We start from the raw sequence: 13121 nt of genomic DNA, 5'->3' as shown, positions 1-13121 counted from the left end.
GGTGTCCAGCCCCTGTCCCTGGACCCCAGGCTGCTCTGCCCAAGAAACAGTCGCTTTAGACTCACCCGGGTGGGGTATCTGGGAGCAGGGTCCGGTCCAGGGGCGCAGAGCCGCCCACAGCCGCCACCTGCCCAGCAGTCATGTGCATCTTGCGGCCCGAGTCCACGACCACGCTGGCGCCGGCCTCCGGGACCGAACGCGCGCTGTGGAAAGAGCTCTGGCGCCAGAACGAGCGGCTGGTGCGGTGGTGGAAGGGCTGCGGCAGGGACCGCACGGCCGCGTAGTTCTCCTTCTCCAGGAGGTTGCCCAGGCTGTGGCTGGTGCCAGGCCGCGCACCTTCGAAGGCCCAGTCGGTGGTGGGGCCCGCGTGCTGCTGCACGTGGTAGGTGTTGTGGGTGCGGGGGGCCGTCCCGGAGAACCCCAACCCCGCCGCTTCAGAGCGTGCGTAACGCGGGGGCATCAGCAGGGTCCGGCGGGCATCGGGGTTGCGAAGGCTGGGCCCACGCGGGGCGCAGCGGGGTTCACACAGGCTGTGCGCATATCGCGCACGCTCGGGGCTGCTGTCGGGCGACACCTCCAGTCTGCGCAGCGGCTGCCGCCAGGTGCGCTCCTCCACCGAACGCTGCGAACTGTGCCAGCCTGGCCCGCGCCCCCAGCGGCTGTCATATGTGGCCGTGGCGCCCCCCTGCGAAGAGAGACGCCAAGGTAGCAGTCAGAGCACCACACGCCCGGGTGGGGCCCGCACCACTGTGGGCCGGCCCTCCAGGCTCCGCTCCGAAACATCCAAAGATATGGCCCATCCTGGGTAAAATCTGTCCTCACCACTCCCAGGTTTGTTTTTTTTAACTGATGTGCCTAACATGTTTTTAAACAAGACTTGGGCGACAGTGATTGGCACTCGGGAAGTGAAATAACCCAAATGCAGTGGCTGCTGGGCTGCAACTGTTTCGGGTGAGCCGGTGACTCTCTGACGGGTTTTGGTGGCCTACCTTGGGCATGTCATAGGTTGCGGTGATCGGGGTTCGCCCACCAGCAAAATTGTTTTCAAGCAAGTGTAGATTGTAGACATATTCAGGCACACTGCTGGTTCGGTGGAGATTCCCTGCAATCAAGAACGAGTTGAAATAAAGTAAGTGGGCCAGTAGACAGCCAAGGATTGCTCAGCAACAGTGTGTTGTAAATTTTGGAAGACCAATAATGAATGGTAGCTTTATATCAGTGTTTTTAAATATCTGCTTCATATGAAACTCTTGGCTGTGGCAAATGGTTGTTAATGGAACATTACAAGCTTTTCAAAATACAAGTTGAATTAAAAAATCTTTTTAATTAATCATTTTCTTTAAGGAAAGTGAAGAAAGGGAAGAGGAAGTTTCTACAAAAATCTAGAAACTACTGGTTTGGGCCCTTGCTGGTGGCACAAAGAGTTCAAGTGTAGCACTATGAAGTTATCCACAGCCACTGTGGCAGCACAAGATGGATCCATGTGAGGAGATGACCGACACAGGCAATCAGCAGACCTCTCCTTTTTTGCCTGCTGCTCCCCTCAAGAGCATACTTCAGTAGATCTGCCTGTTCTGCTCCCCACTCTGTCTCTGGTGAATCCTCTCACCCACCGACCTCTGGCCTGAACCTCAGTTCTTGTATGCATAAATAAGTAAATCTTTTTAAAAAAATTTTTTTTTAAACCCACAAAACACAAAAACTACTGGTTTGTTATGATGCTGAAGAATTTAGGGTGACTTGGAAGGAAAGGGTGTCTGTCCTAACCCCCTCTGCCTGAGTCTCAGCAGGATGCAGGAACTGAGAAGGCCATATCTGCAGGCAATAAAGACAATGGTGACTCAGCACAGCCAGATAAGAGCCCTTGACAAACACAGTGAGCCTGAGGCCCAGGTCTCTGGGGGTGAACAGCAGGTGGGTGGGGGCAGCATTAGGGACTGGAGCAGCAGAGCTGGGTGCAGTGCCTTGGTGGTTTCAGTTTTGGGGTCAGGTAGTTCGTGCACCCTCCTGCACACACAGAGCAACCAGAGGAAAAGCCAGCTAAGCCCCGACCTTGGGGTGTCCCCAAATCCTCTTCTGGGGGGGTACCTGGGAGATGGTACCAATGCCCCCTCTACCTCTTTTATCCTCTTCCTAGCTTTTTATTTGTTCTTCTTTTGTGACCTGCTGCCTTACCTCCCCCCCCCAAAAAAAAAGGCCAATGAAAATAATGAAAGATGGTGTCTCCCTGTCTCCCTGGTGGCCTAGAGGCTGAGTCTCAGTGTTATCACCTCTAAAGCCTAAATTCAATCCCAGGCACAGCAGAACTCTCCTGTCTCGCCTGTTGTTGCTCTCAGCAGTGGGTTTCAGTCCATCTGCCTGTTTTGCTCCCCACTCTGTCTCTGGGGGATTCTCTTAACCCTGACTCCTGCAGTTCTACGCAAAATTAAAAATACATTCGAAAAATAAATAAAAGTATCAAAGGTCACTAAAACCTGGGTAATTTCTAGTGTCCTGATTTTAACCAAGATTTCTGTCACAGAGCATTCTTTCAGAAATCTGAGAGAAAAACAGTCAGTTAGCCCCTCTGGTGGCAGAGACTTGAGAGGGAATTTAGTAAATTTGCATGGTCAGAACATGCCAGTTGACTTCCCAGCAAACTGTCATGAAGACTCAACTTTATGACTCACAATGAATTCTCAGGCTGTCCTGAAGGGAGGGGGATGGACACCTCTGCTGCCAGAGAGTTCTCGAATGTGTGAGTCCACCCAAAGTACGTGTAGACCTATGTCCTTGCTTCCTAGAACCATCTAGCTAGTAAACAAGATCTTGGGAGGCCACCTCAGAAGGTGGCAAACCCCAGACCAAGGGCTTGAGAGAAGCCAGGCTCAGCTGCTTCCACAGGGGTGGGCAAAGGTCAAGCTGTTCTTTCAAGTTTAACCCACATGTCAGAATGCCTGGTCTTGCAGCTGGAATGAAGGAGAGGAATATCCCCCACGACCCCAGGGCTACACCGAGGGGCTGTCAGCCCAGGCTGTCAGCTTCCCAACTCTGTCCCCCCACAATCCTCCCTCACTCTCTGCCCCTCTCTCCAGGCTGTTGGGGAGAAGGGGCTATGTGGGTGTTGCTGCCAGCCGGCAGGCCCAGAAACATTCTGGCTCTGATCCTGGAGTCTGGGGAGCAGGGGCATCCGGGGGATGGCTAGGGGCTGGTTTAGTGACCTGGACCTTGTGCACAGGAGCTGTGGCCAGGCAGAGAGCTGATGGATAACTGATATGAAAGAATCCAATTGGATTGGCATTTTAAAAATAGTTCAGAATTTTAGACTAAAAAAAAATGGAATAAGAAAATTAGGAACAACCTAGCATGGGAAAGTATCAATGGACATATGTGTATGGTGGTGGGGAGCGGGCACCCTTCACTTGATAATAAAATGGCACTGGGTGGAGGGTATCCCTGGCTGGCAGAATTCAAGGCAAGTTTCTGCAGTGGGTCTCTTGAGCTCAAGGTGACCCCCAGTGTTCCCCTGCATTCAGGAGCAGCCAGCTATCCGGGAGCTGCTAAGACTCCCAGGGTGGGAGTGCATGCAGATCTCTGGGCAGCACGCCGAGGCTGGGTGTCCCAGCGGAGGGACGCCCCTGAGTTTCACAGGCAATCCTGTTGGAGCAAATGGCTTACATCCCATCACTATTGGCAGTTGTGAGGCTTTTGAGAGCAACTTAAATGAAAACTTGTTACATTACACTGTCACTTTTCTTTAAGGCACTCAAATTGGTATATACATGTCTTTTCAACATTCTGTGATACAGGGCCAGCTGCTGTCATCGCCCCATACAAAGGGGAAAGCGGAGGATTTGCTCTTCCTTGTAAGAAGAGCTAACACATCTGAACTGAGATCCTCCTTTGTGCTGGTTTGCACCTCCACTGTTCTGTGACCTTTCTGAAAGGGCGATTTCAGAAGCCAGGGAGAAATTATGAGCATGGATTTTGATGAGGACCAAAAGCAGCCATTCCCTTTTACCTGGGGCACTCCTGACATTCTGTAGATTTTCTTTGTTTGTGACACCCTCCTGGGAAGGACACCTCTCCTTCCATTTCACAAGAATGGGCTGAGGCTGGTTAAGTGGTTCCTCAAACAACCATAACAAGGTCCATGGGAACAGGGAGTAAAATGAGACTGGATCTCGATATCAGGACCCCTTCTGCGCAGGAGAGGGGGTGCCTCTGCAGCCTCTGGGACACGCAACTGATGCTTCTCCAGTTAACAGGTCAGGCAGGTTAAGTTCCTGGGTGTTTGCGAATTTGGGATCAGCACTGTGGCTGAAAGAAGAATCAGCAGCTGCGTTATAAGATTTTAAGGAAAATTTGGACTGGGGAAGGGGGTGGATTTTTTTTTAACATTTATTTATTTATGCATACAGAACTGGGGTACAAGCCAGAGGTGCAGGGGCAGTGAGAGGATTCATCAGAGACAGACTGGGGTGCAGAACAGGATGACTGATGAAGAACACTGCTGAGGGGAGCAGCAGGCGGGTCAGGAGAGGTCTGCCGCGCCATATGGTCACCTCCGGGGGAGGGGATCGAACTTGCATGAAGCTGCCAGCTTGCTGCCAGCTTGCAGTGCTACATCCTAACCTGTTGCGCCACCAGGGAGGGCCGGGGGTGGTTTTTTTTTAAAGACACATTTAATCAGGGCGGAAACTACTCTTTTGAAGGCAAGTAATACTTTTCTGTTCAATCGAGAACAAGGTATATAATAATAGATGATTGCACAAGTAAAACAACTCAGACTTAACTGTTTCCAAAAACAGAAACAAGAGAGCAAACAAAAACAGATCCTATATACAAGCACATTCACCTACTTCAAATAAGCCAACCACAAAAATCCAGATTCTTTTAACATGGACAATCAAGATGTGACTATACATTAAAGGACTGGTTTACTTCCGAAGAGCTGTTGGAATCTTTTCGAAGTTGGAGAAAGCTGTGCACGTGGTCTACAATCCAGACTTTCTGTGTGTGGACAAATTTGGATGCCTCCCTTTCCCTAATTTCACCTCCTGGCAGTTGATGGGGGGTGTAGGGGGGGGACCAGGAAGAGAGAAGCAACAGGAAGAAATGAGATGCGGTTTTTTAAAAAGCATTTGTTTTTTACGAATTAATGTGCTTGAGAAGGGGGTTAGGTGGGCATGCCTGCTTTGGTTTACATGGGGCATGGGACTATGTGTCAGGGTATTTATTCTGGTCATTTCACCACTGGCATTGGGTTGATTTCCTGGGTGGCTGTGATGAGCCCAGCAGCTGGGGTATGGCTTCTGGCCAGGGACCTCCCTTGCACAGGGCATAACATGATTTTTGTCTATTCCTCAAGAAGATGATGACTGAAGGGGACTGTTTCAAATGAATATTGGCTCAGGAAGCAGTCTCCAAACCTTTTCTTCCCAGAACACCATGGACATTTTATGGAACCCACAGTAGTTACAGAACAACTTTAAGCTCCCTCCCTTCTCCCCCTCCCCCCCAAATAACAAACAACCCAGGTCAAAGCAAACAACCCAGGTCAAAGCAAACAACCCAGGTCAAAGCAAGGGCCGGCAGGAGAGATGAAGCTGGGGCTTCAGCGGCAGCGTGGGGGCCAGCTCTGTTGGTGGAAGGAGTCCAAAAGCCTGGAGTTTGAAGAGTGATGACCCCACCCTACACCCCAACTCATCGTGGTCTGAATGTTAGTTTGCAAACTATGGTCCCTGAGCAGCATTAGGGTGGAAATACCTCAGCGGGCAGTCAAATACGCTAGTATTGCCTCAGGAACAGGTCCTTGTTCGGACTTAAAGAGGCCTGTTGCTTCCGAACATGGATTTTCCCTTAGTGAGTTGTGTGAGCAGAGGTATCACCTAACTGGGAGTCTGATGCCTATGTGAAATCTAATGGCCAAGTCTCTGGTGACTCCAGTGGGTTTTAGAGCATCAAGATCTGCTACCCAGTGAAATAAAACCACTGTATCGTTTGCTTATAATAAGGCTGTCGCATTCCCGTTCAGAAAAGCACCTTTCCCTTCAAGCCCGGCCCTCGCTGGGCGTGAGGCCAGGTTCACATGGAGCTCCAAGGGGAAGAGTAGAAATGGAGGAGTCAGAAATTCCAACTGCACAGGGTACAGCAAAAGCAGCAGGTGTCTGGTACAGATGCACCTCACCGTGCCCCTCAAAGGGCCCGTGTGTACTGTGCCCACAGTGGTCTCCGGTGGACACAGGCTGGCAGTCTAAGGCTCTCCCAGTGGCCCTTTCCCAGGGCATCCGGGTCCCTCGTTCTCCACATTCCCTGATGTGCTGAGACTTCCACTAGAGCCCAACTGGGGGCATCTTTTGACATGTCAGACTGGCCCTCTTGAAAATCTGGGAAGGAATTTGTCAGCAGCTCATATTTAATGGCTCCTTCCAGTCATTTACTAACCAAAGTTGGAAATTAAAGAGAGAAATGAACTATTCTCCCCTCCCCTCCCCCGCCGGCTCCTGGTCATTTGCCCACGTGCCATGGGCCGGGACTGCTTTTAGACAATGCTTCCTTTGCTCCCCTCTATTCTTATGTCAAGAAAAATGACCAGGTAGTCATGGAAACCCAACTGCTTGCTTAGCAGGCAAGTCAGGTGAGTGCGGGCTCAGGCTGCTAAGTGAGTGGAACTTGTGCGTTAAAAAAAGAGAAATGATGGTGAAGATTTGTTTTCAACTAAACCAACATCTGATAATGTTTTGCACTGTGGAAAAGTGGACTAAGAGTACGCAGTGGCCAGTGAACAGTGCAGCCATGGGAAATGGCTGGGCTGTGGCAGGCTGGCCAGAAGGCACGGTGGGGGCGTGGGCAGACCCCCTCACCCAGGAGAAGTGGCCCTCACCTCTGTGAGCTGGACACAGCATTCCACCCGGCCACTGAGTCCTGACTGTTCTAGTCTTTCCCTGTCATGATGGACATGGCCACCTGGGTGTCATCTAGGTCACCTCCCTAGATGACATGGAAATGCCTGGGCGAGAGGCCCTTCTGCCCTTCCCCGTCCACTAGCGTCTCTTGTTAGCGTCACTAGAATATGTGATACAGAATTTGTGCTGAGCAGCACTGGGAAGGCACTGAGCCTGTTGCTTCCTGCAAAGCAGCCCTTGTCTTGGGCTAACTAACCCTTCTGCTGAGCTGAGACCTCACCCCTGACGACTGACGTCTCACAGTGGATGTTGAGTTACCCCACAGGGGCGCAACTGATGGAGCCTTCACTGAATCATCTGCAAGGTCTTGCAAGGATTCTCAACCACTGCCCTTTGTAGGCCAGGCTCCTCCTACCTGCCTTCCCATTCTTCACCAATGTCCCCTCTCCTTCAGACCCTCCGATCTGCCCCATGGGCTTTCAGAAACCAGTCCGGTGTCTTGCAAGGTCAGATCTTTAATCTACTTCACAGCCTGGCCCATGTTGGGGGTGTGACTGTGGAGTGGGCAGAGCAGGGCAGTGAGGAGCCTAGGCCATGGCAGAGTGTTGGATGAGGTCAGAATTTGAGGAAACATAGGTGTCAGACCCTGAAGAACTTGCAATGAGTGTCAATGCAGACTCTACTCTGGGAGGTGGGGCGGGAAAACCAGGGTGGAGACAGGCAGAGAGGCAATGAAGTGTTAGCAGCGCACACACGTGCTCCAGCAGCCTACAGGGGTCAACAAAAACAGGAGGCAGTGCTGTCCTCCAGGCCATTCTCCATGGAGAACCCCGCCTGTGACTGCTGTGTGCAGCAAGCCATTCTTAGCGCTGGACAAGTTAATGGGCCATTGCTTATAATTCCTTACACACTTAAAATACCTTCAGGCTGACATCTCCCCCACCAGAGCCAACATGTAAGGACAGCTGTGGTATTTGCAAATTGCCCTGGATCACATGTGGGGAGAAGGGTGGAATTGTCTATGGCTCCTCTGTCATTCTGGGACTCCAGAGAGAAGACCCCAGGCCCAGAAGCCAACACAGTGAAGGCTTTCTGAGCAACAGCAAAGTGGCCATGTCTGTTTGGGCCCGGTGTTCCTGGCTCCTAGGTACTATGAGTTTAATGTCTCCCCCTGTCTGTGTGTCTGCCTAACCATCTTTAACCACAGATGTGCCTATTACCTATCAAGAAAAGTTCTGTTGGCTTTCCTACTCCATAGAAACAAAGGTAATCAGGATACCGTCATCCTACTGACATACAAATGTGACTTGAGGTTTAGTTGAAGTGATTTATTAAAATTTCAATAAGCAACACTATCTTCTGAAATTCCTACAAATCAAGGAGTAACAGAATCTTGATGACAACATTGGCTAATTAATGTTAAGCCAAAAGCTGATGACTCTAAGGTTATAATCTGTGGGTGCTCTTACTGGGGGTGGCAAGCTGGGTCTTCAAATTCTCAAGGTTCTTTTTTCTAATATACATCCTGATCTATGTATCCCGTTGGGCTTCAACTTTAAGTGCTCTACCCAAGAACATAAGAGCTGATTTCTGTCCACTAGCAGTCACCATTCACGATATTACACAAAAGACACATGTGGAATCTGTAGTGTTTCTATTGTAAGAGAACCGGAAATTACTGGTCATTCTTACCCTAGTAGATCAGGGGGGTGAATGCTCATTCTGCCACAAGTGTCCGTTTCTCCCATTTTGTCTGCCCTGCTGACATCATGGCCTGACCCCAGCAAGGAGAGTCGTGTTTCTATCTCCATATGTCATGCTCAGAGTCACATTCCTCTCAGAATTGCATGGTGTGAAATCCTTGAAGATCACTTAAGGTGGAAACAAGTGACCTTATGACGGGCCAATTCCTCAGGTCTGAGGACACATGCCAGGGATTTAGCCACACGTTTGCTGTTTGTCACTGCTCGCGGCTATCAGAGACAGGTTGCTAATAATACTCTCAGTTCTCATAGAGACAAGAAATAAAGCTTCTAATCTTTTTTACTGATTGGATCCAGAAATAAGTTCTGGCATGACATAGCTGTAAAGGATGAGAAGAAAGGTGGCAGGGCGCAAGGCTGTGGGGGGCTGTGGGTTCTTGGGTGGTGGGTGCACGCTGGCACCCTATGATTCTATCATGCAATTGATATGAACCAGTAGGAACCAAATTAAAAACATTTTTTTAAAGATCAATGTTATCTACATGGGAAGCTAAAAGAATATAAATGTGTTTATTTCAGTATGAGAGAAAAAAGCTTTTTAGCCAATAACCAAAGCAATTCAGAAGAAAGCATTCAAGTGAACAGCACATCCCCAGAATGTCTAAGTCCATGATGCCCCCCCAAAAGCCCAGGCGGGATCTCCCTGGTAGCCTAGAGGTTAAGTGTCAGTGATATCACCGCTATGGCCTGAGTTTGAACCCCGACCAGGGAGGCAACCCACAGGGCATGGCAGACCTCTCCCGTCTCATCCGCTGCTCCCCTCAGCAGTGGGTTTCAGTCAATCTGCCTGTTCTGCTCTCCACTCTGTCCCTGGTGAATCCTCTCACCCCCCACAACTCTGACCTACACCCCAGCACTTCTAAGGAAAAAAAAAAAGCCCAGCAGAACGTCTTCTTCCCTGTGAGGTGTGCCTGGGTGTGACTGCACAGGTGGGGCTTTTATAGTCCAGCATGATTCTGAAGTGCCACCACCAGCCGTGGAGTTCAAATTTTACAATAACAATTTCATTAGCATTCCATTTCTTTTGACGAATTATTGTAGAATTAGAAGAATTTCTGGACACACACACACATTTTGGGGAAGGGGGTGTTCCCTGAACGTCATCTGCTACTTGCTGAGCTCAGGCAGGTGACGGGACCTCACGGTGCAGGCACATAGGCACCCCCACTCAGGGCGGCAGGCCAGCCACCCGGCCTCCCCAGTCCCCAGCCCTCCCCCCACCCCAGGGCTGTTTGCTGCCTTTGCCAGCCTCTCTCACGGTCTGAATGACGAATTACTTCCCTCCCAGAATTGCTTCATTCCTGGGATTCCTTTTTGGGCCAACCAATAACTCATTCAAGATTTGAGCAATGTCCAAACTCCTGCCCCCCCCCCATTCCTGTAATACCTATTGCCTTTTTTATGACCTTAGTCAATTTTTAGCCTTTCCTCTAGAATTTCCTCTGATTGCAGATATTCAAATTGCTTGGCTAGCAAAATCATCTAAATACATGGCACGCTTCAAGTTTTGACAGCAATTTTCAAAGCAGCTGTAAATTTTATTAGTACATTGTTCATTGTGCTTTGTAAGTATCTCACACCACGACACAAGCTGTGGCTTTCTTTCTGTGGAGGTTCCCCGGGGGACAACTATATAACAAGTAACACCCATGCTTTCAAAGTAAATGGAACAAATAGGACACAGACATCTAAAATGCTTTTTCTTATGTGACTGCTTCAATTCTTAAATATTTCCTCTATGAGTTGATCAAAAAGTCATTTAAAAATTCCCTCATCACGGCCTGGTTTCACCACGATGCTATTCACTTATGCTCCCTGGCCTCTTCCACACAAGCTCCAAAGGGTTACAGACAACTTTAAAGTGCTCAGCTCAGTCAATAAAATAAAATAACAGAAGTCGAGTGATCTATAATGAAACCACCCAGCGGTATGAAGGCCTTCAAAGGGCGCTGACCATTGAAGACCCTGGCAGGGAATTTACCAACGAACCGACCACATCTGTCTCATCCCCGCAGCAGACACCCGGGCTAGCCCTGCCAGCATGCCAGCCATTCCCTGGGGCCTCACTGCCTGTGCTGTCCTGCTACAGGTCCCTTCAAGGCCAGCTCTCCTTCAGCAACCACTGCTGCTTTAGCCTTTGAAACATTATAGTTACACGGAAATAATAAAAACAACGCCCAAGCCACCGCCATCACCCAGCCTTTCCAGAGAACTCTAATAAAACTGAAGCCAAGAACCACCCAAAGTGTCCCCTGGCTTGTAGGCACTGAACACCTTTGAGTACATTTGAATCTCAAAGCTGAAGTTTAGGAGTAAGTGGGTGTTGTCTGCTGATGTTGTTGGCCGGCTTGTCCTGTGGTGCGGGGCAGGTTTGGGGCAGGGAGGCGGCTGCTGTCCCCTAAACATGCAAGCCCTTGGCTCCTAGTCGGGGGTGCCACTCATGTGGCCCTGAATTCTGGCCTGGCCATCCGCGGAGCCAGTGTTCTGCTACAGCAATCTGCTAACGATGAAGGGCTTCCTGCTGTATCCCTGGAGATGCTGGTCCCCAGCCACCTCCGGGAACCCATACCAGGGAATTTCTAAGGTCCCAAAGCCCAAGTCCTGCTAGCAGCTTTCCAACCTCCCTTCACTTCTTCCTCTAACGGACACTTCACATTCCCTGCTGCATTAGCTGGTCCCCCTTCCTGCGGCTAATTTGGGGATGTGGCTTTTAGAGGGACGCTTCCTTGCAGCTAGAGCAAGCAGCATCTGGTTCCATTGAGCCCGGCACATGCTCTGCAGGCAGCATGAGTTCTCGGGTCATGGATTCAGCAGCAAAGTGCATTCATAAGTGGCAGAGAGGAAGGTCACGTGTAGGCATGGGACAGGGTCTTCATGCCTACTTCATGTCACAGTCTTAAGGATATAATGATATGCCCTTATCTTCATATGTGCTTCTAGAACACTGGAGTGGGCCATTAGCAAACACTTAGCTGAGCTGCCTTTGTTTTGCTCCCCTCCCCCATGTACTGAACATTTAATCCAGGTTGTTCTCCTGACATCCTCATGGGTGGCATTAAGGGACTGCCCTCCTGCACACCCACCCCCACAACAGGCAGAAGCTAGAAGCTAGTGTGGTTCAAGAACAGACTGGGGGAGGTAGGGAATCACTTCTGGCCAAGCCTGGTCTCAGCTGTCCAGAAGCCTTCAGCCAGGCTCCCGGACCTAAAGAAGGTTCCTTCCCCAGGTCCTGAGTCTCCTCTTCATCCTCCAGGCCTCCCTTCCTGCATTTTATTGAAAGGAAAACAGGAGGGAGCCCCAAAGGGGCTTAGCATCAGATAAATCCTAGCTTGTATTAATATTTTGAAGAACTGAACAACTGATGTGTATTCTAAAAACTCAGGCTTGGGAGCTTAAATACCAGTCCCGCCACTTACTACGGGAACTTGAGTGTTATTTAACTGATTAGCTTCCTCATCAGCCAGATGGGGATTAAAGCAACTCCCTCACAGGCATGTTGGGGTTTTTTTGAATCTCAAGTGATATGTGATGAATGCAAGCCATGCAGCCCAATTCCTGGCACACGCTAGGCCTGCCAGTGTGTTAATTCTGATCACCCAATATCTCCTCTTTACCTTTCACTTATGTAAATATTGACTACCTGACCCTCCAGGATTCTTCTGCACAAATCAAAAACACACAGTCTCCCAGTGTGCATGGTTTTAAATCTTCCAACTCAATATCAATTTCTCTCCTTTTCCATAATATGTCCATATGAGTCTTAGAGTAAAAAGTACAACAATTGAAAATGAGGTGCTAGGTCGCTTTGCCCATCTGACTTTATTTAACAGGGGAGAAAATTATAGATCATATTCTCTGATTTTTTACAACTGGCCCCTTCTCCACCTCCCCTAACTATAACTTACTAATGTAGTTGTGTTTTTTTAACCCCATTCACCTCCAAGTCTAACTTTCTGGAGTGGCGCTTTGCTCAGTGAGTTGGCTCTCCCAGCCAGAATGCCCCTCCCAGGACCCCTCCTCTTCTTGTTACCCACAGGGCAGACGCCTTGCCTGTTCTGGGCTGAAGGCTGGTGCCCAGTGTTTGTGCACCTGAATCACCCCTGCCAGGTACAGTGGGCAGAATGTCCCACCTGCAGACTGTACAAAGCACTGCAATCCAGGTTACATGCTGTAGGCGCCCCAGAACGTGCAGACTTTTTCCAAAATAAAACTTATGGGGATCATGGACTGTAAAATTGTAATAAAAACGAAAGGCGCATTTCCCCCCAGAGAAAAATCATACCAAAGTACAGCACAGAATTTCAATGTGTTTAGACATCCCGAACCTACAGGTTAAGTCCCCTAGGTTTTTTGGAGGGGGATGAGGGGCACAGGCTGAGGGAGGGGCGACCATCTGGGATCGACTCTTTCGGACACATACATACACACATACATACATACATATGTGTGTGTATATATATATATATATATA

At 49.6% G+C, this 13121-nt stretch overlaps 1 protein-coding gene across 1 annotated transcript in view; it reads right to left on the bottom strand.

The window, feature by feature from the left end:
* Positions 1 to 13121, bottom strand: part of PKP2 (plakophilin 2) — a 61032-nt gene that overhangs the window by 41070 nt on the left and 6841 nt on the right. The window contains exons 3-4 of the mRNA XM_012735151.1: positions 990 to 1102; positions 66 to 685 (exon numbers count right to left, since the gene is read on the bottom strand). Coding sequence (XP_012590605.1) covers positions 66 to 685; positions 990 to 1102 — 733 coding nt within the window. The remainder of the gene's footprint in view (positions 1 to 65; positions 686 to 989; positions 1103 to 13121) is intronic.

Source organism: Condylura cristata, unplaced genomic scaffold, assembly GCF_000260355.1.
Source record: "Condylura cristata isolate star-nosed mole 26May11 unplaced genomic scaffold, ConCri1.0 scaffold00004, whole genome shotgun sequence".
In the NCBI taxonomy this organism is placed as follows: domain Eukaryota; kingdom Metazoa; phylum Chordata; class Mammalia; order Eulipotyphla; family Talpidae; genus Condylura; species Condylura cristata.
The sequence above is the reverse complement of the archived record's forward strand: the minus strand, read 5'-3'. Positions and strand labels throughout refer to the sequence as shown.